General features: G+C 43.4%; 1 protein-coding gene across 2 annotated transcripts in view; it reads right to left on the reverse strand.

Annotated features, from left to right (window-relative positions):
• DCAF1 (DDB1 and CUL4 associated factor 1) overlaps positions 1–27,647 on the reverse strand; it is a 108,458-nt gene that overhangs the window by 62,969 nt on the left and 17,842 nt on the right. The window contains exons 3-9 of one of the 2 annotated variants that reach the window (XM_050957705.1): positions 19,843–19,919; positions 16,480–16,553; positions 14,092–14,205; positions 6,244–6,381; positions 4,662–5,165; positions 2,009–2,110; positions 1,154–1,312 (exon numbers count right to left, since the gene is read on the reverse strand). In XM_050957705.1, the coding sequence (XP_050813662.1) occupies positions 1,154–1,312; positions 2,009–2,110; positions 4,662–5,165; positions 6,244–6,381; positions 14,092–14,205; positions 16,480–16,553; positions 19,843–19,919 (1,168 nt within the window). The remainder of the gene's footprint in view (positions 1–1,153; positions 1,313–2,008; positions 2,111–4,661; positions 5,166–6,243; positions 6,382–14,091; positions 14,206–16,479; positions 16,554–19,842; positions 19,920–27,647) is intronic. The other variant, XM_050957706.1, reaches the window with a different exon arrangement.

Raw genomic sequence — 27,647 nt, forward strand, 5'->3', positions numbered from 1 at the left:
CAAGATTAAACATGCCCAGTTTTTTTTTAATTTTTCCTCACAGCTCTGGGTTTCTAAACCTTTGATGATTTTTATTGCTCTTCTCTGGATTCTCTCCAATTCATCTACATCTTTGCTAAAATGCAGTGCCTGGAACCGAACAAAGTAATCCAGCTGAGGCCTCACAGTGGCAAGCAGAGAGGGACAATTACCTCCATTATCTTACATGCAAAACTCTTTAAAACACCCCAGAATTATATTAACCTTTTTTTGCAACTGTATCACATTGCTGACTCGCATCCAATCTGTTATCCACTATAACCTGCAGATACTTTTCAGCTGTACTACATAGCCTACAACCATTTTGTACTCGTGTATTTGACTTTTCCTTCTTAAGCATAGTATTTGGCAGTTGTCTTTACTGAATTTCTTCTTGTTGATTTCAGAACAATTCTCCAAATTATCACATTTTGAATTCTAATCCCATCCTCCAAAGTGCTTGCAACCCCTCCCAGCGTGGTGTCATTAGCAAATTTTATAAACTTTTGCTTCACTCTGTTATCCAAGTCATTAATTAAAATATTGACTAGTACCAGACCCAGGACTAATCCCTGTGGGATCCCATTAGATACACCCTCCAAGATTAACAGTGAACCACTGTTGCAGGTGCACTATACAACGAAGTGTGGGTGGCCTCATGAAGTTTCACTGCTTGTTTTGGAGCCTCCCTCTGGACCGTGCAATAGAGCAGCCACCCAAGCTTGGATTTTATGTGGAAAAGCAATACCAGTAAATCAGTAGCCATGAATTCATAGATTTGAAAGGCCAGAAGGGAGCAATATAATCATATGACCTTCTACATAACACAGATTACAAAATTAGGAGGCAGGGTTGGTGAATTTTTCTGTGATTTTATGTTCTGCTATTCCCCCAGATACACCCCCTGGAAGGAGTTATACACGCCCATGCTTAAACATACTCAAACACTCTCTCAGTGGTACTGTACATATTCCTTCACTTCACTCCTAATCTATACAGGCCATGGCCTCAAAACAGTAGCTGGCTCTTCAGCTCTACCATTGAAGTGGTCATTCCATTGTTTGAACCAACCATGATACAGAGCTTCTTGATACCCTGTGAATCACTACAACCCTAGTAAGGGAATGTCTCTTACCCTCTCCATGGCATCCTGGTTGTAGGATAGATAATATAAGCACATGGAGACCCCTGTAGCTGCCATGGAAGGACGAGGAATCTCTAGCAGCTTCTGCACTCCTCCATGAGCAACAAACTCCGTAGCAAACTTGTTGTGGAGCAGCAATGATGCCAAATGCTAAGAAAAGAAATCAGGTTAGTGTGGGATTCCCCATACTTCTCTCAGTGCTCAGCAACACTTGAGAAAGATCCTGCCGTGCTACTTGTATAGGAAAGTAGCAGAGACATTTGGTTCCCTAATTCCTATTCTCCCCACCATCACAGGCAGCAGAATGTAAGATTTAACTTACGTCAACACCTTTCTATTATACAGTAACTCCTCGCTTAATGTTGTAGTTATGTTCCTGAAAAATGCAACTTTAAATGAAACGATGTTAAGCGAATATTAACACTCAAAGAACTTTATAAAGGCTGGAGAGAATCCTCATTTTACACATAGGGAATCTTAACCTAACAGCACTTCAGTATTTGTTCAAGGTTACACAGCTAGTTAGCAGTAATGCCAGAATTAGAACCTGCAATCAAGATTTATTCACTTGCTCTCGCCACTAGAAATCACTCCCCATTTATTTCAAATGACAAATGGGAAGTGGTCTCTCCCACTTGTTGTTTGCTTTGTCCTTGCAGAGCGAGGAAGCATCTGATTCAAATTGATTCCATTTCCAATCCCAGGCCAGCCTGCACGACATACAGGTGACATCTACTGAAGGAGAAGAGCATTCACTTCAGAAACCTTTGAGCCTGCAGAGCAAATATCTGGTTCAATACACCACAATTCAACACACAACTTCTTTGCACTATGAGAGTAATTTACCTTTAGAGCTTCAAAGGTGAGCAGCACATCATTGGTCCGTTTCAGGTCAATGTAGAACATCATCAGCTCTCTTGACCCAAGTTGCATGAAGATAGGGAGCAGCTGAGAACAGTGAGAATTGAGAGACTTGCTCAATGTTTCATAGCATTTAAAAGGTCTGTTTTATTTTTTACCCTTTTCCCAAACCCCACTTTTCCCCTATTAGAGGATACCTGTGATGAGAGGTCAAAGGTACCCAGCTCCATCCATAGGAAGCAATAAAGGTTAACAGACCTCTTGTAATACATCTGCTGACTGCAGCAAGGTGCATGACAGCGGCCACATGGAAATCTCAAGCCACTCCTTCTGTAAGAATATGACATGTCCATACAGGGAACACACTGGCGATAGGTTCCGTTATCCATCTGTGCAAAGACAACTACCCAACAACCAAACAAAACACAGGACAGCAGGGCAACAAAGCCAAAACCCCTTCATATTAAATTATATGTACAAGTATTAACTCAATTGTATATCTTTATTATTGCTGACAGACTGCATGCCATCCAGCAAGCAGCAATATTTGGGGATTATTATGACAGTCCCATAGTTTCTTTGGTTCTCTCAGAAGCAAAGGGTGCATACGCACATATAAGGTATGCCATAAGGCAATTTTGTGTTGCTGGGTTACATCTCAGATCAAGTTAATCAAGTGAAATTTTCTAAGTAAAGGTACAGCCTCTTGACAGATCTATTTGTGTCCAGATATGCAACAAAGCGAATAGCTCAATTTTTCAGCTTTTCTGTGCAGCATGAATGGAGCTAACTTCCACAAACCAGGATTACTGAAGCGGTCACACAAGGCACTTGCTTTAACATTTCACACATACATGGCATCTTTCCTCTCAAAGCACATTACAAATGTAGGGTGTTAATCTTAATTTTACAGATAACTTGAAACATACAATTTCCCTACAATATTTGCCCCGTCTCACACAACAAATCACTAAGAGTTAAGAAAAAGAAACAGAATCCAGGAGTCTGATTCCCAGTGACTGCTCTATAACTGTTACCCAGGACTTCCACTTAGTTTCAACTTAACCATTTAGGTCTGATATTTTAAAGAACAATTAGTCTGAAGATTATAGATTCCTAAAGTGTAAATTGTGACCTATGCCACATTCAAGACACATCCTGGCACTCAGATCTTTCCCCCTAATATCATACATAGGGTTGGAAGAATTTGATTTTTTTTTTGTTTTAATTTTGATAATTATTTTTATTTTTAAGGGTTTTTTTTTCTATTTTTAACTATTTTTATTTTTACAGTTGTGGGGCATATAGGCTTGGAGTTCATGTTAAAAGAGCTGACAGTGGGGCCGCAGGGGCTAACTGTGCAACCGAGGGGCCCAAGACACCAGGGCTGAAGGTGTGGCTGCAGTTATCCAGGCCTGCTGGAGCAGAGACCCTTAGGCAGGACTGAGCAGGACAATGAGCCTCCAGCTGGGGGGAGGCCATCCTACTGCTGAACAGTTCCTGCCCAGGGACAGCTCCCACACTCTTCGCTGGTGAGTGAGCAAGTGGGGCCGGGTCAGCAGAGCTGAAGAGGGATCCCTTGATGGCCACAGGACTGGTGACATTGGATCCCTGCAGATGTGGGGAAGGCTGGGGTTCTAATGGGGTACAGCAAAGACCCCTGGCCAGGGCCATGAGGATGACAGTGAGTCCCCAGCTGCATGGGTGGACATCACCCTGTTGAATGGCACCTGCCCAGGAATAAAGCCATTCAGAACTGGAGTAGCATCCTCCATGGCCAGGGACAACGATGACTTCTCCTCGCAGTACTGGCCAGGTGTCTCTCTTCTACCAGGCCAGGACTGCAGTTTTCCCCACACCTTGCGCCTGCAGGGACCGGATGTCACTGGCTCCACTCACTCACACACACCAGCTAGAAGCATGGAGGCTGCCCCAGGCTGGAACTGCCGGGGGCTCATCCATTTCCTTGCAGTCCTGGCCAGGGGTCTCCACTTCTCTGAACCAGGAGACCACAGCCTCCCTTGCACCTTATGCCTGCAGGGATCAGATGTCACTGGTCCAGCAATCCATACAGGTTGCCCTCTGCAGCTCCCACAGGAGTGAGGGAGCTAAGCAGGGACCACTGAGCTGCAAAGGATAGCCTGAATGGCCACAGGGCCAGTGACACCCAGTCTCTATGGGTGTTGCAAAGGCCGCGGTTCTGGAAGGGCAAAACAGAGATCCCCTTCACTCCCAACTCATGAGTGAGAGGGGGATTGTGACAGCAGGACTGCAGTGGGCACCCTCCATGCCACAGGAGCCATTCAACAGTGGCGTGATCAGCCTTGCGGCCAAGGGCTCATCTTCCTCCTCCTTGCAGTCCTAGCCAGAGATCTCTACTCTGTACTACCAGGACCGCACCCCTCCCTGTATCTTGTGACTCCCGAAATCAGGTGTCACTGGTGCTGAGGCAGCACAGGAAACCCTCTGCCTGGCGTCACCAATTGATTTGTTTTAGTCTATTTCAGTGTGTCAACAGAAATCAACTTTCACTGACAATTATTGATTAAAAGCAAATCTTGCCAAGCCTAAAACATACAAAAGTCTCATCAAAACAATTAAAACTCAGTCTGCTTCCTCCCCTCCCCTATATGCTCACCTCTTGGTATTCTCCTAAGGGGGTCAGGTACTGCAGAATTAGTCTCTGTTCTATGGCAGGAGTCAAAGGGTAAAGGGTATAGTTGGTGCCAATTACCCATGGGGACATTTCTGACCAGCTGCTGTTGGATAACTCAACGAACATCCGCTCTGGCTCTGAAGAAGAGAAGCCCAGTTTTTGTTTGGCCTTCCGGAAGCTGTCTCTTTCATGCTGTTTCCCTGATTTGCTTTTCCTTAGTCCCATGTCCTCAAGCTTTGTGGCAGAGTTCACTCGACTGCTGGTCTTGTGGCTTGACTCAAGATGAAAAGAGATGTCCATATCCCCAGCAACTTCCTCTTGTTCCCCATCTACTGCCATCTCCCCATAGTCCATATCCACAGCCTCTTCATCCAGAGGCAACAGAGGTTCCGAAGGCAGCTTCCGAGGACTGGGACGCTTGTTTTCCTGTTTCACGGTCATTTCATTACCCTGTAGCTCCCGTAGCCGTCGAAGAACCAAAGCTACCTGTCATGCAAACAAACAAGTGAGAATGTATCCACTGACTTCATGTAGTAACCAAATAGAGCATCTAGCCTGCTCCAAAGATTGGCCATTACCAGATTTGTAAGTCTTCTCACGCTTACCCTAGATCCAGGTCTTTGGCATAAGGTATCATGCATGCTGTGGTCTGCATTTGGGCCAGAAATAATCTGCCTCAAATATTTAAACCTAAAGAATTCTAATCAAGCAAAAGGGAAGGTACTTTTAGCCATAATGGCTTCCTGTATAAATAAGGCCAACAATACTCAATATCCTTATGACTGATGAAGAGATGGCCTGGGAGTTGTAATCAACAACAGAAATGCTATAGCCAGAACACATATGCTAGAAGATCCTTTGTGTCCCCTGCACATTTCCTCTACTCCCTTAGCCTGTGGCAAGTGCACACTACCTCTGCAGCAGTAATTATATCAAACTTGACTGAAGTTCTACAAAACTCTCAAGCCCCAATTTCACCTCAGATGTGCAAGAACGAACTTAATCCTGCTCATACACTGATGTATCGTATTCACTTGAGAGCTAATTTCACCTGTCCCATATGGATCTAAATTTATGCCATTTATGTGTTGACAACTCACATAAGGCATCATAAAACTAAAGTGATAACAGGCTTCATATAAAAAAAAGTGATTTCACGTTAAGTTGTTTCTTTGTTGTTTAGCCTATCATTTTATAGCGTGTGTCCAGTATGTGAGCTTTGACACGTGAAAGCTATGGACTTTGAGTGGAATATTCAAATGCACTTAACAACTCCCACTGACAGTCAATGGTACTTGTGTTCTTAGCTCCCATAAGCACTTTTGAAAATGCTACCCACAGAACACAAGAAATTGGGTCACAAAATATACCATAAAAAAAAATATGTCTTCGGGGAGAAGGTGAATGAACCAAAAGGCATTTACTCCTTCAGTTTTACTATTAGAGCCACTAAAGAGTGCATAAAATACTATTTCATAAATGTCAGCAGCCTCAGGCAAACAAAAAAGGTTTTATAATTTCATGCCCCTCTCCCGAAAAGGAAAGCATCTCATGTGGACATTACCAGTTGAGAGTTCTCATCTCTGTAGTTGGCAGCAATATCTTGGTTTTCCATAGCACCTCCTAGCAACCCAGTTGCATATGTCCTCAATGGCTGATCCGCCTCTCGGGCCCACTTAAAAAGATTTTCAACTATGCCTTCCTAAAGTAAAACAAAAAAGCCATTCAGACACTAAATTTTCCCGTCCTCCCTCCCACCATCAACTGTGTGGAGGCACAGTTCTCCTTACTTCCCATTATCCATGTTACACACCAACAATTTACATTACATGGTTTGGGTCAGGATTTTTATGCATGCAGAATTCACTTACATGTTCATTTGGCTTATTGCCCAGAAAGTACCAGCACTCAGTAGGTTAACACTGACTATTTGGCCTAATTCTCTTCTCAGTCACACCAGCGTAAACCTGAAGCAATTCTACTAATCTCAGAGGAGTTGCTTTGGATTTACACTAGTATAACGAAGCAGGATCTGGCCAAAAGTGCTTTGCTTCAACAAGACATTGTATTATTCTTTATGCCCAGATTGTGAACCCCCTTACTCACACAAGTAATCCCTTTGGAGCCAACAGAACTATTAATGAAAGTAATTGCTCATCAACAAAAATAAGGGATTCCTTAATCTAGCCCTAAATCCAGAATGGTTTGGTGCAACAGACACCAGTGGAAGCATACTGATCATTTCACTAAGAAAGGGAAGCTATTTTCTGTAGTAAGAATACCACCCTACTTCTGTTTGAACAGAATATCTGACAGATAAAAGCTAATTCAGACAGAATTCAAAAGTGAAAAGTAACAGTGCCAAATACTGCTTTTCTCTTGAAACAGTATCACTGACCCCAAAGCATAACACAAAGTTTCATTAGCAGCTACTACTACGGGGCTCTGATACATAATTGGAATCCCTACCCTAGCCATTACAATACTAATAATAGAGTAATAATAACTGGGCATCTAGAAGGTCATGTATTGCTGCAAAGAAATCAGAACCCTGAATTTACCTCTCAAGATTTGAGTAGAACAAATGTTTAAAATGTGGTCTAGTTTTTATTTTAGTGAATTACTTTATATATACACATGTTGTCAATTTTAGTTCTTTCATATTTTCTTCTTCAAGAATGTTTTAAGAGCATTTAAATTAATCTTTAAAATCCATGAAATGTGAAATACTTTGACCACTAGAGGGCCATATTATTCCCAGGAACAAACAAAACTATTAAATAATGGCAAAAGTAACCACCACGCAAAGAATGAAATGCAGTGTAGTTAACAAAAAAAAATCTGTATGACTGAAAAAATGTTATAAAAAAATTAACAAATTTACTGAAGGGTTTCATATCTTTGAAAAAAATTCAGATAAAATATAGAACCCTACTTATGGAGAAATTATGGTATTAAAAAAAAGCCTTGTATTGACCAAAAGCACCAAGTTCTAACATTTGCTATTGTCAGGACACAAACTGAAAATTTTGTTAAGTTCAATCATACAGAGGGAAAAATGTAGTGATTTTCCTTTCCAGGTTGTCCTGGAGTCACTACTGAGAATTAATTTTAATAGTAAATATTGGTACTTATACAGCTTTTTATAAATATTAACTAGTTAACCCTCACTACCTCTGGAGGTTGGTATTGTCTTAGGGCATGTTGACACCTACCGATGCAGCTGTGCTGCTGCAGCACATCTGGCGAAGACACTCTATGCTGATAGGAGAGAGCTTTTTCATTAGCATAATAAAACCACCTCCACGAACGGCAGAAGCTATGCCGCTGGGAGCAGCTCCTCCCGCAGACCTAGCACTGTGCATATGAGCACTTTTTGTTGCTTAGGGTGGTGGTTTATTCACACCCCTGAGGGACATAATTAAGCTGAAATAGGCTGTCACATAGACATAGTGTCAGTTTTACAGAATGGGTAGAAAACTGCAACTGACTTGCTGTCTCCCAACTCTTTTTGTTTTCCACAGATTAACAGATTTGAAGGCCAGAAGGGGACCATTGTGATCATCTAGTCCAGGAGTGGCCAAACTGGGGCTTGCAAGCCACATGAGGTTCTTTAACAGTTAAAGTGCAGATCGCTGAGCCCTCCATCCACCCCACATTCTCCACTTACCAGACTGGAAGGGGAAGAGGGGAGTTTGAGCTTCTGCCTGCAGCAGGATAGTGGGACTAAGGGCTTTTGCCCAGCAGGGAAGGGGGTCTAGAGGCTTCGGTCCCAAGGGAAGTGCTTGCTGGGGCTTGGGGCTTCAGCCCCGCTCTTGTGGTGAACCCAGTTCTCGAACTTCTGAAGATTAATTCCCAGAACAGATCTTTTAGTAACATCTTGATTTTAAAATGGTACGTGATGGATAAAATCCACCACAATCTTTGGTAAATTGTTCCAATGGTTAATTATTCTCACTGGTATAAATTTACACCTCTACCTCGATATAACGCTGTCCTTGGGAGCCAAAAAAATCTTACCGCGTTATAGGTGAAACCGTGTTATATTGAACTTGCTTTGATCCACCAGAGTGTGCAGCCCTCCCCGCTCCCTGGAGAACTGCTTTACCGTGTTATATCCAAATTCGTGTTATATTGGGTGGCATTATATCGAGGTAGCGGTGTATACTATATCCAGCTTCAACTTCTAACCATTGGATCACGTTATACCTTTCTCTGGTAGACTGAAGAGCCCATTATTAAATATTTTTTCGCCATGCAGATACTTGCAAACTGTAATCAAGTCACCGTTTAGCTTTCTCTTTGTTAAACTAAACAGACTGAGCTCTGAGTCTACCACTATAAGGCATGTTTCTAATCATTTAATCATTTTTGCGGCTCTTCTCTGAATCCTCTATAATTTAGCTACATCCTCCTTGAATTGTGGGCACAGAACTGGACACAAGGTTCCAGCAGTGGTCAAACCAGTGCCAAACGCAAAGGTCAAATAATCGCTCTACTTCTACTTGAGATTCCACTGGTTTCAGAGTAGCAGTCATGTTAGTCTGTATCCACAAAAAGAACAGGAGTACTTGTGGCACCTTAGAGACTAACAGATTTATTTGAGCATAACCTTTCGTGGGCTACAGCCCACTACATCGGACGCGTAGAATGGAACATATAGTGAGGAGATATATATACATACAGAGAACATGAAAAGGTGGGAGTTGCCCAACCAACTCTAAGAGGCTAATTAATTAAGATGAACTGCTGTCAGCAGGAGAAAAAAAACTTTTGTAGTGATAATCAAGATAGCCCATTTAAGACAGTTTGACAAGAAGCTGTGAGGATATTTAACATAGGGGAAATCGATTCAATGTGTGTAATGGCTCAGCCATTCCCAGTCTCTATTTAAGCCTCCTCAGCAATGTGACACAGCATTAAAATGGTGTGGTGGTAGCAGCAAAATTTCCATTTTAAAAGAGGTGAAAAACCCCTAAAAAAATTGTCTTCTGGATTAGAGTAAATTTTTGTACGTTGATTGTAGTTTATACACTGCTGTAAGGGCAAAACTTTCAGGATTCCCTGCAGAAGCAAATTCAGAGAGTAAATCATTCTCAGAACACACTCTCAAGGCAGGTCTACACTACAGCTGCTACAGCGCCATAGCATAGACACTTCCTACATGGACAGAACGTTGGTTTTTTTTTCCCCTCTGTCATGGAGTTAATCCATCTCTCCAAGAGCCAATAGCTAGATCGACAAAAGAATTCTTCTGCCGACCTAGCCATGTCTACCCCAGGGGGTTGGGAGGTAGGGCAACCTAACTACAGTGGCTCAGGACACTACATTTTTCACAGCCCTAAGCAAGATAGCTAGGGCGACATAATTTTTAAGTGTAGACAAGGCCTCAATAAGCTGTATAGGGCAGGACTCAAACTCTCAGTACATGGGTGCCACTCAAGTTCAATGGCCAAAGCATGGCACCTTGAGCAAACCACTAAGGCCAGGTCTACACTACAGACATATATCAATCTAACTATGTCGCTCAATGGTGTGAAAAATCCACACCATTAAGAGACAGTCATACCAACTTAACCCTCTGTGCAGACCGAGCTATGGCAACGGGAGAACTTCTCTCAGGGAGGTGGTTTGGCTACACCAACTCAGGAAGCTCTCTCATTGGCACAGGAGAGTCTTCATTTAAGCACTACAGAGGCAAAGCTGCATCACTGCAGCTACTCCAATGCAGTGTTTTAAGTGTAGACCTGCCCTGGTCTACACTATAAAATTTACAGGCATAGGCCAGGTCTACACTAAAAAATTTAAGTACACCCACCTTCATCACTCAGGTATATGAAAATCCACACTCACAAGCAACGTAATTAAGCTGACCTAATCCCCGATGCAGACAGTGCTAGGTCTATGGAAGAATTCTTCCACTGACCTAGCTTCTGCCTCTCAGGGAGGTGGATTGACTACGACGATCTCCTCCTGTCACTGTAGTGAGTGGCTATACTGAAGTGCTTCAGCAGCACAGATACAGCACTGCAGCTATGCTGCTGTAGCTGTTTAACTGTAGACAGAGACATACACCGCTACCTCAATATAACACCACCCGATATAACACGAATTCGGATATAAAGTGGTAAAGTAGTGCTCGGGGGCGGAGGGGGCGCTGCGCACTCCGATGGATCAAAGCAAGTTCGATATAACACGGTTTCACCTATAACGCGGTAAGATTTTTTGGCTCCCAAGGACAGCGTTATATCGAGGTAGAGGTGTAGTTGTGTCAGCTGAGGAAGAAGGGGAAATCACACCCCTAACTGACATAGCTATCCCAGCAAAGCCCTAGTAAAGTTGCAATTATAACAACAAAAGAGTCCTTATTCCTTTCAGGCAACTGGTTTAAACTTAACTTTTTCACTGGCATATAAACTCTCTCTCCAGTGACAGAGGGGTGAGGGGGTTCCTGGCATAGCTCTACTGGTACATCTATACCGACAGATCCTTTTAAGTGTAGACAAGGCTTTACTCCAACGTCAAGCTGCCTACAACATTCTTGCTTGCAACAGATCCTCAGTCTTGTAGCATGTGTGGGCAGAACTTTCTCTGACTTATCAAATTGGCCCAAGTTCCACTGTAGATCCAAATTTTATCCTAAAGAACTTTTTAAATGTTGCTTCTCAAAAAGGGCAGACACTAGTTGAGTTCAAGTCTAAACGAGTAATATCGGTTTGAGGAGGATGAGTCATAGTTTTAGCCCCAAGTGTGTGCAAAAATATGTTACAAGACCCATAAAATATTGGTGTCACTCAACTTTATTTAAGGGGCTTTGTGTCAGAAGCCAGTTGCTTAAACAGTCTCAAATACAGATAACAAGGGGTGTGATGCTGTGTATAAGAAAGATGACCATTTTACTCCTGAGAGCATTCTGCACCAAAAAATTAAAAATTCTGCACACAATATTTTAAAATTCTGCAAGTTTTATTTGTCTATAAATAAATGCAGAGGCTCCAGCATGGCCGCGTACGAAGGTTGGAGATCACCCTGCAGCCTCCCCACCCCCATCCCAGGGACACGGACTCAGTGGTAAGGCTGCACTTGTCTCTGACACAGCACAAGGCCTGGCCTGCCCCAAAAACACTCTGGGGCCCTGCCCCTCTGCACCAGGTGTGAGGCAGGCAGGATTCAAGTGTGGGCTGGCGTGGGTTGAGAGGATTCTGTGTGGGACAATCTGGCAAGAGCTTCCAGGTGTGAAAGTGTTGGGGCTCAGCAGAGAGGTCTGAGGGTCTCAGCAGGGGGATCTGGCGGCTGGGGAAGTGGGGTTTGGTGGGGGCTGGATGCAGCTAATTGAGGGTCAGTGGCGTGGGGGTCTAGATGTGGGGGTGGTGCAGGGGGTTTGTCAGAGTGGGGGTTTGAGTGCAGGAAGCTCAGTGGGGGGTGGTCTGGGTGCAGGGGTAGTGTTCCGGAGGCAGGAGGTCTGAGTGCAGGGAGCTCCAGATGCAGAAGTTGAGGTTCAATGGGGTGGGGTTCAGGTATGGAAGGCTAGGGGGGTTCTGAGTGTATGCGGTGAGGCTTGGCAGGGATAGGTATGGGAGGCCCAGATGCATGGGGGTTGGGTGGATGGAGGAGCACCTCCCTCTACAGTGCCCCTGCCTCCTGCAGCTGAGAAGCGATGGGGGCAGGAAGCAGGGGAGGATGCTGAGCTTTCTGCAGCTGGAGGAGGTTTCTGGAGGTGGGTCTGACACAGCCCCAGTCTCTCCTTGCAGGGAAAGAGGAAGTCCCATCCTCTCCTGCCTCTAGCCCAGCCAGGATTAACAGCTGATCCGGGCTCAGGGTAGGAGCCACTGGCTTGGATGTCCCCAGCCCTACGGTGATTTACCTCCCCGCTGGCTGAACTGGGTGCCTGAAACAATGTACCTGCACAGCTAGGGAATGGTGTGTGACTGGTCTTGCAGCTTCCCTTTGCTTCCCTGTCAGCAAGTCATTTTTCTGTGGGGAAGAAAAGAAATCTGCAGGGGCCATGAATTCTGTGCACATGTAGTGGTGCAGAATTCCCCCAGAAGTACCATTTGTATCATTGTTGCTACTATTGTTACACAATTGCAACAAATCTTGTACAAAGTATGTCATATAAGATGTCAATGGAAAAATTACAATTGCTAAGTATGATTGTCTTGTTTATATCCATGTATCATTTTTGTACCTGAAGTTATGAATATTGGCTATGTACTTGTATCTTAATCATGTGTTGTATTCCTGTGTGACACCACCCAGAGAGAATTTATATTAGGGCCAGACAGTTATGTGTTGGTGGTTTATCAAGGACACTCCACTCTGTGAATGGGCCATTGAAGAAACTCATCTCGTCCAGACAGCTCTTCCAGAGGATGCCTCAGATGCAAATGACCACCCCCTGTGATTCAGCAAAACATGTAAGGGTACGTAATATGCTCATGTGATGCTCATGTGACCTTGGACTCCATCTTGGGCCAGTAACTTTCCACATTCAGGGGCTGTGGGATTTGTTTGGGACAGTAAATTTAAGTAAATAAAAGACCCTTGACACACCAAATTTGCCTCTTTCCTGCTCTAATTCTCTGGACTGTGGATTTACAACTAAAAGAAGCATCTTGAACTATAGATTGAAGACCCTCCAACCTTTTGGAAGTTACCAGGGAGACTTCACAAGCCTGCATCTATTCCATCACTGCTACAAACCTGACATAAAGACTTTGCAATCATTTGTGTGTATATGATATATTTTATAACTCTCTTCTTTTATTATTAAATCTTTAGTTAGTTTACTAAGGATTGGCTGCCAGAAGGATATTTGTGTAAGATCTGAGATACATATTGATCTGGGGTAAGTGTCTGATCCTTTGGGATCAGTAAGAACCTCACATATGGCGAAATGTGTTTTCAATAACCTCTCACTATATCAGACTTGGTTGTCTGGATGGGAGCCAGGCTAGAATGCCTAAAGGAGATTGTGTCTGACTTCTTATCAACCAGTGTGGTCACAGGTGCTGCCTTCCTCCTTGCTTCTGGGGTGCTCAACACCTGCTCTGGTCGAGGCCCTGCCCCCATTCCACCCCTTCCCTCAAGCTCCCACCCTTGCCCCACCTCTTCCCACTCCCGCTCTGCCCTAGGCCCTGCCCTCACTCCACTCCTTCCCCCAAGCTCCCAACCCCACACCATCTCTTCCCTCACTGTCTCTTCCCTCCCAGTTCCAACCCTCCCCGAGCGCACCCTGTCCCCACTACTCCCACTCCCCACAGCGCCTCCTGCATGCCGTGGAACAACTGATCTGTGGCAGGTGGGAGGTGCTGGGAGGGAGAGGGAGGAGCTGATCAGCAGAGCTGCTGGTGGACTGAAGGCACTGGGTGGGTAGGGGCACAGAATCGGCACCTATCAGTATACATGGTACCTTTTCCTGAAAGACAACGGCAGTTTCCAGTCCTGGCATGATGTCCAGAAGGAGTCGGCAGGCAGCAGTATTTAATGGAGGTTCCCTGCTTGTCATCACGTAAGCATTCACCAGCTGGGGGAAGAATATCAGGAATAGGAGTGGCCTGAAATTCAACTCTGACTCAAAACAGTGCAACACAGTGAAATCATTAGTGATTCCCCTAGCTTCACAAAACACAGGAGCAAAGGGGAAGATACCAGTAGTATTGTCAGTGTGTAAACCCTTGACCTACACTTTAGGGCTTGTCTACATATACAGCACTGATGAAGACGCTCTATGCCGATGGGAGAAGCTCTCCTGCCGACATAAGCGCTGGTGTGGAAAGCGCTCATGTCGGTGTTACTTATGTCACTCAGGAGCATGGTTTATTCATACATCTGAGCAATGTAAGTTATGCCGACAATCTATAGTACAGACCTAGCTTCAGAGAGAGCATAGCTAACTGTCTGGTGACTTTTCCTCTCTGTTGTATCAGAAAAGAAGTGGAAGGACAGCACAACTTATTTTTTTCTCAGCCAAACGATGTTCTCTCTTCTATACTGCCCACCCTGGACTGATCTGTAAGGCTACAATGCCTATACGAAACCAACTAAATCAATGATGGCTTAAGTCAGAGGAGAACAACTGGCATTTACTTTGTTTAGAAAATTCAAGGCACAAGATTTTTTCTTATTTGTTTGTGTCCCTTTTCACTGAGTCTTTATAGTCTGATAAGTGATATGCAAGCAATTTGGGGAAGGGTCCATGTATTAATGCAAGTTTTTAGATGGCCTAGAACAATAGGGCCAATATTAATTTAGGCCTCTGGGTGCTACTGCAATTTAAATATTCAATAAAAGATGTTGTAAGTACAAAGCGTTAGCATTGCAGGAAAAGAACCAGTAACTCTTAGTCCTCTGCTCAGTCCCCTAGAACTAATTTTCTTCTCCAGCTCACATAACCAGTCCAGCATGTAAAAGCATTCACAGGCGTAGCCTGTAATCATTAAAAACCATATAATGCAATAATTCCAAACTAGTATTAGAGACTGTTTTAACAGTTTACCTGGCAAATCTTGACCAGGCCGGACTCCATTTTTCTTATTTATATTACAGTAAGTCCTCCCGGTTAACGTTATGTTGCTGATCAATTAGAGAACATGCTCGTTTAAAGTTGCGCAGTGCTCCCTTATAATGTTTGGCAGCCGCCTGCTTTGTCCACTGCTTGCAGAAAGAGCAGCCCATTGGAGCTAGCTGGTGGGGGCTTGGAACTAGGGAGGCCCGGCAGCCCTGCTATCAGCTCCCTGCTCCCCTAAGTTCCCTGTGTGGCAGCTGCCCAGCAGGCTATCAGTTGCCAGGCAGCTCAGCTGTCCCTCCTCGCACTGCCATGTGCTGCTCCTGCCATCTGCCTTGGATCTACTACCAGGAGCCTTCTGCTTGCTGTGCGGGGGTAGGGGGCGGCGGAAGAGAGGTGCTAATGCCAGGGCATCCCTCTCCCCCGCTCCTGTACCCCCATCTCTTGTACCTTATCTCCACGGGGGGGGTGTGTGTGTGTGTGGAAACTACAGGGCTCAGGACTGAGGGAGCTTGCTGGCAGAAGCTGCTGTCTCAACTTGCTAATCTACCTAAAAAGGCAATGTACTCAGAGTGGGGTCAGCGTACTTAAAGGGGCAATGAGCGTGTCTCTCTCACACACACACACACACACACACACACACACACAGTGTGTGTCTGTCGCTCTCTGTCTCCCTTCCCTCCATTTGTGTTGCCTTGTAGAGCGTGAGGCTATATTAACAATGATGCATTACCTTTGAGGGCTCAGCCGAGTGCTAGTTCATCATTTAGCAGCAAGGCATTCCCTGGGAAATATCCCATCCTCTGACTTCACCACCTCAACCAAGCTTCACAATCTTCATTGCTATATATAGTATTAAATTGCTTAAAACTTTTGTCTGGTGAAAAAAATGTCCCTGGAACCTATCCCCCGCCCCCATTTACATTAATTCTTTTGGGGAAATTGGATTCGCTTAACATCATTTCGCTTAAAGTAGCATTTTTCAGGAACATAACTACAACGTTAAGTGATGAGTTACTGTACATCAGTGTGTGCATGATGATTTACATTTAGAAAACTTCCATCCCTCGACTTTAATAGAGGGAGGCAAATCACATTTAACCCTGTTTTAAAACCAGAATTTGTAAGAAATATTCCTAACAGTAGAAAAACTCCAACGTGGCCTGGACAAAATACAAAAAAACACAAGCACTGAGGCTAACCAGCCCAAGGCAGATAAAGACAAACCGTAACAGGGAAGTGTCATCACTTGCCAATTATAATTCTTAGGATAAATGCAAATGGCAAACCTACCGCATTCATGAAGTCGTCATTCTTAAAAAGTATTCTCAGCAGATGGCCCAGCATACACTCTGGATCTGCTCGACCTGGCAAGGCACAAAGAAGGGGTTGAGCTAGTCATTCAAACCTCCTTAGCCAAACAAAATATTAAAACCAAAAAATGAATGGAAGAGCAAAGAAAGGAGACAGTTGCTCGGTAAACTTGACAGCTCTAAATGGCTTGTCGTTTAATGAGCTCTAGGCTTCACGGCCAACACTGAAGTATAAAACTAGGTCATGCCACAGAAAAACTGGCTGTGGGATACCCCAATTAGCAGGATCAATCTTACATAAAAGACGACTTACATAAGAAATCATGTGAATTAAGACATTCAGTAGTTGAGATCAGGGTGGATAAAAACCAATTATTTAAAAAAAAATTTAAAAAATCGGATTTTATTTAAATCAGATTTTTTGATAAAATGCTTTTAAAGGAAAAAACCTATCTAAAAGATAGTTTTAGATAAGATACCTTATAGCTCAAAGAGATCTCATCATGGAATAGGGATTATAAATTCTAATTCTACAGTATGAGACAATATATTCATGTAATGTTTTGGAAAAATTTTGCAATGAGTTCCAGCAGCTCATGGATTAAGGACCCAATCTTATGAGGTTCCACAGGCTTCTGTATAGATTATTTGGGTTAATCTTTCTATCTACCCAATGGGACTTAGTGCTCAGTCTAGAAGATACTCAGTCTAGAAGATACCATCAGAGATGCTTAGTTTTGCAGTTCTCAAACTGTGGATTTGTGTCTCCAGAGGTAACATGCTTGTTAACAGCAAAAATGTTTTTAAATAAATAAATAAATTATAGAGGTGAGAAATAATAGACCTCACCTCTATTGTCCCTCTGCAAATTTGTGTATATAGAGTCAATCCCTTACCTCTCTCTAAAAGTGCAGTTTTAAAAAGTTCAATGAATAGAAGATTGTTGGGGGCAGAATAGATCTGGACAAGGAGAAAGTGTATGGAGATAAATGTGAGACGTGAAGGACATAAGATTGTTTTGTTAAAGTATTATATGTTTGCTATTGAAGAAAAAAATCCAAAATACTAAACATTGTTGTTTTAGTTAAATAAGACAATTTAAATCTCTGTCTGGTGATGGTCTCCTCCTAATACAGCATGGCAAGAAAATCCTCAAAATATTAATGATTAACCTGTTGAATTGGAGATAGTTCACCTCCCAATGACTTCATAAATATCTGCTTCAGTTACCCTTGGCAAATGAAATAACAAATCATTCATTTTCTGATATAGCTGTAAAACTAATCTGAAGAGTTTTCAAAATAAATTACTGTTTAAAAATGTATAGTGTGCCCCTTCTAAAAATGAAACCTACATTTATCTCTGAGTTGTGAAGAACATGTATTAAGGTTATAACAACCAACAAGAATGCACTTTTATGTAGAAAACCATGATTTAAATCAAATCCACCCTGGTTGAGGTAGCATTTTTCCTTCCAAATCCATACTGCCCAAGGGCTCCACCTCCCTAAAACAGTGCCTCCAGTCAAAGTGTAAAGAATTTTCACTCAATGCCATTAGGAGCCACTATAATTTTTGTAGTCCTGGAATACTGAAGGACCAATTTATTCTCTGTGGCTACAATGCTGTTCTATGTCCAGCTACTAGAGGGTGCATGAGATTCAGATTGCAATCTCTAACCTCTTCCAAACTGGATATCTGGAGACCTAGGCCAGGTCTACATTTAAAATTTAGGTCAACAGAGGTAACGGATCTGGATAAAGAGTTAAGAAGGGAGCTGGAAAAATCTGCAGATGATACAAAACTACTCAAGATAGTTAAGTCCAAAGCAAACTGTGAAGAGTTACAAAGAGATCTCACAAAACTGGGTGACTGGGCAACAAAATGGTAGATGAAAGTCACTGTTGATAAATGCAAAGTAATGCACACTGGAAAACAAAATTCCAACTGTACATACCAAATGATGGGATCTAAATTAGCTGTTACCACTCAAGAAAGAAATCTTGGAGTCACTGTGGATAGTTGTCAGAAAACATCCACTCAACATGCAGCAGCAGACAAAAAAGCTAACAGAATGCTGGGAATCATTAGGAAAGGGATAGATAATAAGATAGAAAATATCATATTGCCTCTATATAAATCCATGATATATCCCTCATCTTGAATATTGCGTGCAGATCTGGTTGCCCCATCTCAAAAAGATATATTGGAATTAGAAAAGGTACAGAAAAGGGCAACAAAAATTATTAGGGGTATGGAACAGCTTCCATATGAGGACAGATTAATTAAACTGGAATTTTTCAGCTTGGAAAAGAGATGACTAAGGAGGAATATGATAGAGGTCTATAAAATCATGACTGGTGTGGTAAACGTAAATAAGGAAGCATCAGTTGCTCCTTCTCATACACAAGAACTAGGTGTCACCAAATGAAATTAATAGGGAGCAGGTTTAAAAACAAACAAAAGGAAGTATATCTTAAAACAACGCATAGTCAACCTGAGGAACTCTTTGCCAGAGGATGTTGTGAAGGCCAAGACTATAAAAAAGAACGAGATAAATTCATGAAGGATAGGTCCATCAATGGCTATTAGCCAGGACAGGCAGGGATGCAAAACCATGCTCTGATGTGTCCCTAGCCTCTGTTTGCCAGAAGCTGGTAATGGGTGACAGGGGATGGATTACTTAATGATTACTGGTTCTGTTAAATCCCTCTGAAGCATGTGGCATTGGCCACTGTTGGAAGACAGGAAGCTAGGCTATATGGACCATTGGTCTGACCCAGTATGGCTGTTCTTTGTTCTTATGTTCTCATGAGCTCTGGTGCTCAGGGGTGTGAAAAACAGAGACCACTGTGTGCCATGGCTATGTCAACCTAACCCTTGGTGTAGACACAGCTAGGTCAATGGAAGAATGCTTCCATCAACCTAGTTACTATCGCTCAGGGAGGTGGTGAACTTACAGCAATGGAAAAACCCCTTACATTGCTGTAGGCTGTGTCTACACTATGGAGTTATGCCAACATAGCTACAGAAGTGTAACTATGCAGCTATCATGCTTGTAGTATAGACAGGGCACAAGAAAAGTATCTCCAAATTAGTCCCCACATCAACATCCAGAAAAGCCATTCAAAATTGTGCCTGGAGCCAAGACCTCTTACAGTCAGAAATGCCAGGTGATAAAACTATAAAACAAGGTTAGTAAGCTGAGTAGTGATGCCAGGACTTAACCAGCAGCAAGGACTTTCAGGCTAGTTTTTTGGGTATATCTTAAACATACGAATGACTAATTTTCTCCTGAAACAGAGTGGGTTCACACAAAAGGCATTGTGTTTTCCAGGCCTTACCAGGGTGTCTGTCATCAAATGGGTCCGGATCTCCCTTGCGGTATTCTTCAGTCTCCTTCTCAATTAACTCAGACATTCTAGGGAGGGAGTAAAAATCAAATAAACATGCCACATGCATTTTCTTTCCCCAATGGACAGCTCCTAAACAGTCTATTTGCCAAAATACTATAAATAACATATCAATTCACATTCAGATTGTACTCTGTGAACCACCAGAAGATTCCAGGTATCCACTGGATACATATAAGAGTGAGTGAGAGGAGGATGGCTGTCCCTCCCAAAACACTGATCACATATCTATGTTCTAATGATATGCTGGCAGGCTATACTGAAATAGCTTGACCGCTTCTCTTTGCTGAGTCCCAACTATGGAGAGAAAGCTTTTTTCCTCCTCTGAAAGAGGCAGTGCATCCAACTGAACTGCTTCAATGCTATGCCAAAGGTGAGGACACAAGAGAAAAACCATCCTGCTGTCACGCTACCTCAAAACTCTGGCACTAATGGCCTACAAGATATCAGGTAGGAAACTCCTGGCCACTCTAGCCTCCCCTGCATAGCACTTCAGATTGCTTTTTGCCTCCCTGACATATAGATGAGCCACTGCAATTCATACAGCTTTATTATTTTTGCTCGGGGGGAGAGGGGGAGTTGGAGGAATTTCTCACCACCACATACTCTATTACAAGAGGTAAAGGAGACTAAATGTCATATGAGAAAGCTATCCACCTTGTCCCTGCTCAGTCTGTTAGCGAAGGGGGCATACCCTCCGATTTCTTCCCCCTCCTCAACCACCTGAAATAACATTGAGGGATCTAAACCTGCTCAGCTGGGCCCCTGCTCAATTCCTCAGACAATTAGTCAGCAGTTGTGGGGCTGGAGTAAGGATGGACTCAAGCAGCCACCCTTCCAACCCCCTATGGAGCCTTACACCAGATTAACTGTTCATCTGTACCAGACAGGAGAGTTGTGGGAGCAGCTTTAAAGTTGTGCATTACCCTTGCCTGAGCCATGACATTAAAGCTAAAGGCAAAATTCCAGACAATGACTAGTAGCCTGAACAGTTATAAGAAATCTTATGTTCCTGCTCCTCTAGGAAGACCAGAAGAGGTACCTGAGAGTGGGAAATGCTAAGTCATCAGAGACACTGATCATTATTTTGGCCTGATTCCAAAGAGAAGTAAACCGCATCTTACACTAAAAGGTTGCTGAATCTGGGCTTTGGTGGATTTCTAGCAACAGTAAGTTGTACAGTTGGGTACACCTTTATATAGAACATCCTACTGTCAACTCTTTTTGCCTTGGGAATTAACACCCTGAGAGCACCTGTTGAGCACACACAACCATGAGGAGGCAGAGAAGGAGATGTGATCTGAGAAATCAGGTCTACGGGTTTGTCTACACATAATCCACTACAGCATCACCACTGTAGCACTTCAGTGAAGACTCTTACCTATACCGACAGAAGGGATTCTAACACCTGAGCAACATAGTTATACAGACCTAATTTCCTAGTGTAGACCAGGCCATAGACTAGTTAGACCTTTCAAGGGATGTAAATAGGCCTTAAAAATAGTACCGTTTAACCTATTAAAATTCTATCAGCTAAATAGCTAACTGTTAAGGAGTTCACATAGGCAGTGAACTGGGGTGTGGTGCTGCAGCACTCCCACATTTTATGCAGGGCTCCACTGCCACCTGTGCCCAGCATCCCAGCTGCCGGCCCAGGTGCGGGGCTCTGCTGCCAGCCTGCGTCCAGGGTTCCATCTGCCGGAACGCGCCTCTGCTGCCGCCATGCTGGCCCTGGAATTGGCACTCTGGCTGCTGCCCAGGGCTGGCCGCAGGGAACCGAGGCATGGGAGGCAGCATAGTTTAACTGTTAACCTAAACCGAGAAGACTGTGCTTATTGGTTAACCAGTTACACTTTTACATCCCTAGGCCTTTCAAGCATCTTGAATTTCAGACTGAACTGACAGATAGTACAGAACACACATGTAACATCAGGCCACCTGGTTTGGTGGGCAGTCAAATCACATGTTATGAGCGGTCGGCCCCATGGAAGAGAACATTACCATAGACAAATCTAGCTGTGATGTGTATGTGCGTGTATATCTATAGATATATCTATATATAGATATATATATTGTGACAAGTTCAGGCCAGATGGCTACAGGAGAGTGATCGAAGGCAGATATATTAGCCCCAGGTTAAGCAGGTCCCCTTTCCCTGGGTAAGGTAACAGGGAAGGTTCCAGAACAATCAGGAACTTTCTGGAAATAATTAAGGCAGACAGGCTGATTAGAACACCTGCAGCCAATCAAGAAGCTTATAGAATCAATTAAGGCAGGCTAATCAGGGCACCTGGGTTTAAATGGGACCTCACTTCAGTTTGCGGTGTGTGAGTGAGGAGCTGGGAGCAAGAGGCACAAGGAGCTGAGAGGATGTGCTGGTGAAGGACTGAGGAGTACAAGCGTTATCAGACACCAGGAGGAAGGTCCTATGGTGAGGATAAAGAAGGTGTTTGAAGGAGGCCATGGGGAAGTAGCCCAGGGAGTTGTAGCTGTCATGCAGCTCTTACAGAAGGCACTATAGACAGCTGCAATCCACAGGGCCCTGGGCTGGAACCCGGAGTAGAGGGCAGGCCTCGGTTCCCCCCAAAACCTCCCAACTCCTGATCCAACACAGGAAGATCTCTGAGGCTAGCAAAATCTGCCAGTAAGCACAGGACCCACCAAGGTAGAGAAGGAACTTTGTCACGAGATACACAGAGAGACAGATAGATAGATCACGGACTATGTTTGAAACTGAGATGAATGGGTGCAATTACTTAGCTAGTCAAAATGCATGACAGTGGTCTGAAAGAGTTCTTGCCTCACTCACAACCGCCTTCCAAGAAAGTTTGTTTGATTTTTCCCCTTACCCTCAATCAAAAAATGCCTTGAGTGTTTAATCCCATTTTTCCTTTTTGATTGGATAAATCAAATTTTGACTGGTGGCTGTGTCAACCCTTAACTGAAGAAGTGGGAGTGGTGAATAATTAAGAGTTTCCCTTCCCCTCCTTCCCAAGTGCTTAGTTCAACCGGGGTTGTTAAAACAAAAAAAACCAGAAACAAAAATAAGGTCTTGAACAAAATGAATAAGAGTCATCTCCCTCTCAGTTAATGTTTCCTTGACTTCCTTGGTGCATCTGACATCATACACTTACTAATTCTCCAGTCATCTATACAGTGCAGAACCTAGAGTTTTTCACGTGAAGACAAAGCAAAAGCACATGCCCCTCATTTTGTTTTGTTCGTTTCCAATCTTCTCTTTGCGGGTTATATTTGAAAAGACTGTGGGTCAGATCCTCAAGTGCACCTAAACTAACCTCCGCACATCTGAGAGAGGGTGAGGTAAGGGGACATGCATAGGTAGCTTTCTACCTCCTTTACTTACTTACACACACACACACTCTCTCTCCTAAGTGGCATAAGTTAGGCCATGTGTACATACAGCTCTGGTGAAGACGCTCTCCCATCAGCATTAAAAAAAAACCACACCCCCACAAGTGGCACAAGCTATATTGGTGGGAGAAGCTCTCCCGCCAATGTAGTGCTGTGCATGCCAGAGCCCATATTGGTGTAACGTATGTCGCTCGGGGGTAGACTATTTACACCCCTGAATGACAAGTTTTGCCGACATAGGCGGTAGCATAGACATAGCCTTCGCGTAGTCTCAGGGTTGCTTCATCTTGCCCTGATCACTACAGCCCCCAGGGGCCTTTCCTCTAGCAAAGATCACTGTAGCAGAGTGTGCTGCAGCTACCCCTCACACCACGATATACCCCATTCTAAGTGGGTGAGGATACAGACAGGACGGGTGCTATAGAGCCACTGGCTTTACACCATCTAGGCATCCCCTTATGTAAAGAGTTTGAGAATGTGGCCCACAGCAGGTACAGAACTGGTTCATATGAGCTACACCCAGATCTTGAATGAATGCTGCTGCATCTTCTCATATCTAAGTATTCTAGAAGTACTTGCTGATCGACACTGCCTTATAATCAGCCTCTTCTCTTGTACAGTGTTTGTACCTTCTGACACTCTGGGACATACAAGCCTATTTGGAGACATTGTTTCATATGCAGCCTGTCACTCTGTGAGTCACTGACTACTTCCATTTATTGTCATTTAATTTTACTGTTACATTTCTAATAGTTACCACAGGTTACATTGAAGCCTTGACACCATTAGAGTTTGCCTATAGCTGACAAACCATTTTTTTCAGAGCATTTCTCATGATGCTTCAATACAGCTTTCAACACCACACTTTGGTGTGTACTGTCAGCAAATTTCATGCAGTTTTGCCCCTCAAAGATTTCCTCTATTTCAACTTGGAAGGAGGAAGGAAACAGAAAGATGTCACTCACTGACAAGCATGACCACAAGTTCCTCAGTCTTAGCGTCTACAACAATATACAAAAGAATCACATGTGCCTTGAAACATCACAGAGCACAATCAATCTCCGTGGGGAATATCTAATATCCAGAGCGGAGACACCCCAAGAGACTCCCTTAAATCTAGGTAGAAGCCAGTCTGGAGCACTTCTACATCCTGTCCTCAAAGCAGATGATGGAGTAAAGCTATGCTGCTGAGCTCCTGAAAGTTGGGACTCTCTTACTGCTTTCTACAGCAAAGTAAATTCAGCTACTGCTTAGTCCAATGGATCCGCTTCACCAGTTGCCTTAAAGCAATCTCTGTATCTGCCTGAAGCCAAAAATGACAACATGCCAGATCTGTACCGAGCTTTGGCATCATTTTCACAAAAGCAAGGAGCAAGAGCCAGCTGCTTGCCCAAACCACTCTGCTGAAGCTATCGACGCCGAACAGCACTACAGCAAAGCCTCGGGAAACCACTCTCCCAAAAGGCTCTGTCTTCAGACTAACTTGGAGGACCTTGTTTGCAGTAGTGTATGCTCATGGAGTTTGTCAAGTCCAGCAGGGAATCAGTGAGATTGCCTTGCAGGGAGCTGAGATCCATTAGAAGTGTCTGCACAGTAAAAGTACTCTTTGTGGTAAGTTCCACTAGTTAGTCTGTTCAGTGAAAGATGGGCTGACAACACGAAGATCCTCTCAACCATTCACTCCAAACATCAGTGTAATCCAAGGGTTCTCAAACTGGGGGTCGGGACCTCTCAGGGAGTAGCGAGGTTACTACACTGGGGGGTGGGCAGGGGGCACAAGCTGCCAAACTCCACCATTTATAATGGTGTTAAATATATTTTTTAAAGTTTTTAATTTATGAAGGGGGAGGTGTCGCATTTAGAGGCTTGCTATGTGAAAGGGGTCACTGTTAAGAGATATAGATATTCAGGCCTGTCTACAAAGGCCTATAATTTAAGAATTTAGGTGTATTCTTATCACTTAGCTAGTTATAGAGGTACAAAACAAGAATCAAAATCAGCCTGCCTGTTTATAGGCCTTCTCTCACTATGACAGTCTAAGGCAGGGGTTCTCAAACTGGGGGTCGGGACCCCTCAGGAGTTGCAAGGTTATTACATGGGAGGGTCATGAGCTGTCAGTCTCCACCCCAAACCCTGCTTTGCCACCAGCATTTATAATGGTGTTAAATCTATAAAAAAAGTGTTTTTAATGTATAAGTGGGGGGTTGCACTCAGAGGTTTGCTATGTGAAAGGGGTCACCAGTACAAAAGTTTGAGAACCCCTGGTCTAAGGCCTTGTTCTTAGGCTGAGGCCTTTGGCTAAAACAGCAGAGGCAGCCACAAGCTGGGAAGCGAACAGTCACAGCCTCACCAGTCACACTGAAATAAGGCAGTTTGGGGCTGTTAAAAATGTGATCCAATCTATTGCCTCCAGAGAAAGGGAAGAGCCTAGAAGATTTAAAAAAAACTTAGTTTGATAGCATCCTATCTGGCAAGAACTCACTTATCAATAGCTGGAGTGTGAAATCCTTATTTCTTTGTTGTTCTATCACCGTAGTCCCCATTTCCCTATTAGTCGTCTGTATAATCTGTCTGGTTCTGTGATTGTTTCTGTCTGATGTATAATTAATTTTGTTGGGTGTAAACCAATTAAGGTGGTGGGATATAACTGGTTAGATAATCATGTTACAATATGTTAGGACTGATTAGTTAAATTTCAGTAAAATGATTGGTAAAGGTATAGCTAAGCAGAACTCAAGTTTCACTATATAGTCTGCAGTCAATCCAGAAGTAAGGAGGGGGGAATGGGAATCATGTTTTGCTAAGGGTAGGAATGGGAACAGGGACACAGGCGTTAGAGCTGGGAAGGGGGACACTGAGGAAGGAAATTGGAATCATTGCTTTCTGGAAGTTCACCCCAATAAACATGGAATTGTTTGCACCTTCAGACTTCAGGTATTATTGCTCTCTGTTTATGCAAGAAGGACCAGGGAAGTGAGAGGGTGAAGGAATAATCCCTCTAACAGTCACCGGTAAAAAAGTTTGAGAACCACTGGTGTAATCAGCCTCAGCATCTGCAAGATGGTGTTGGTGCTTCTAACCTCTCTGCCAAACATATGTAATCAGTGTACTATGTTGAGTCCTATAAGCAGGATCAGGGGAAACTCTGATGATAACTTACTTGGAAACTGATGCTGTAGAGGACAGAGATGACGTACTTCTCTGGAGCAGCAGAAATGCAAGACTGCTCTGAACAATATGACCTCCCCTCCACACACACCCCAGATAAATAATTTTTAAGTAGATTAGGACAACTGGATATGTCTGAGGATTCTTGGACAGGAATCCTCAAGGGCCAAGATAGATGCTATCTATCTTATTGTTGCAAACTCTTAATATTTTGCACATTTGGTAATACTTGGTGTTTTTCTTAAAACCCTAGCTCGGAAAGCTAGAGAACACATAAGGATCTTGGCTTACACTTAAAAAAGGAGTATGTTTCTAGCCCTTGTGCTTGCAGGGAAAAGCCTAAAATCATGAACTGAATGTACCTTGAAGTCTCAAGAAACCAGAAAACAAATAATAAAAGCCCTAAATATATGTTTTTAACATCTCATGATTTTTAAAACAAACGTGATATTTTGGGGGCTAGGTCATGATTTTTAAAGGTCTGAGAATGGCAATACTGCTGTCCATTCAACGAGTACCGTTCTGCTCTTGCCCCCTATTTTTCCATGAGTTAGTGAAGATGTTGTGGAAGAAACATCACACTTCTCTCCTCCTACCCTGAGTTACTTGAGGCAATCAGAGCTACTACCTCTTCCCACCAAAACAGAGCTTTAGTCAAGGCAGCAACGGTCAGAGGAAAGAGATCTCCTCATACATATAACATAGGACCAGCATCCTATCCACAAAGTGCCACTGGTTCCCTGTTCATTAAAGGATTCCACTAAAGGAGGGGCGGAAAGCCACAGCTCATTTTCAAAACTCTCCACTGGAATTGGCAAGCCAACCTCACAAGCTTCCTCTCTCTGTTCACCTCAGTTCATCTTATGTGAGTCTCTTGCATGCCTTCACACATTCTGACCACTGTTACTGCAAGACTCTCTGTAACCCCAACCAGATGGAATAAACTTGTAACTCTCCACCCCAGGCTATGTTTTACAAGTTTCAGAGGCAGATCTAACTTTTCTCCCTTGTCTAAATCTCAAATAGTAGAAGAACGAGAGAAACTTTAAGTGTATTAAATTCAAATACTTTGGAGACAGTTTATATAAAATCTATACAAAGTAACACCATACTGTTTTGACAAGAATTGTGAAGTATTGCACATTGCTTAATTTTTAGGCCAAAAAGAACATAAGCTACCAGTAACTGAACAACTT

Source organism: Gopherus flavomarginatus, chromosome 6 (genome assembly GCF_025201925.1).
Source record: "Gopherus flavomarginatus isolate rGopFla2 chromosome 6, rGopFla2.mat.asm, whole genome shotgun sequence".
Lineage (NCBI taxonomy): Eukaryota > Metazoa > Chordata > Testudines > Testudinidae > Gopherus > Gopherus flavomarginatus.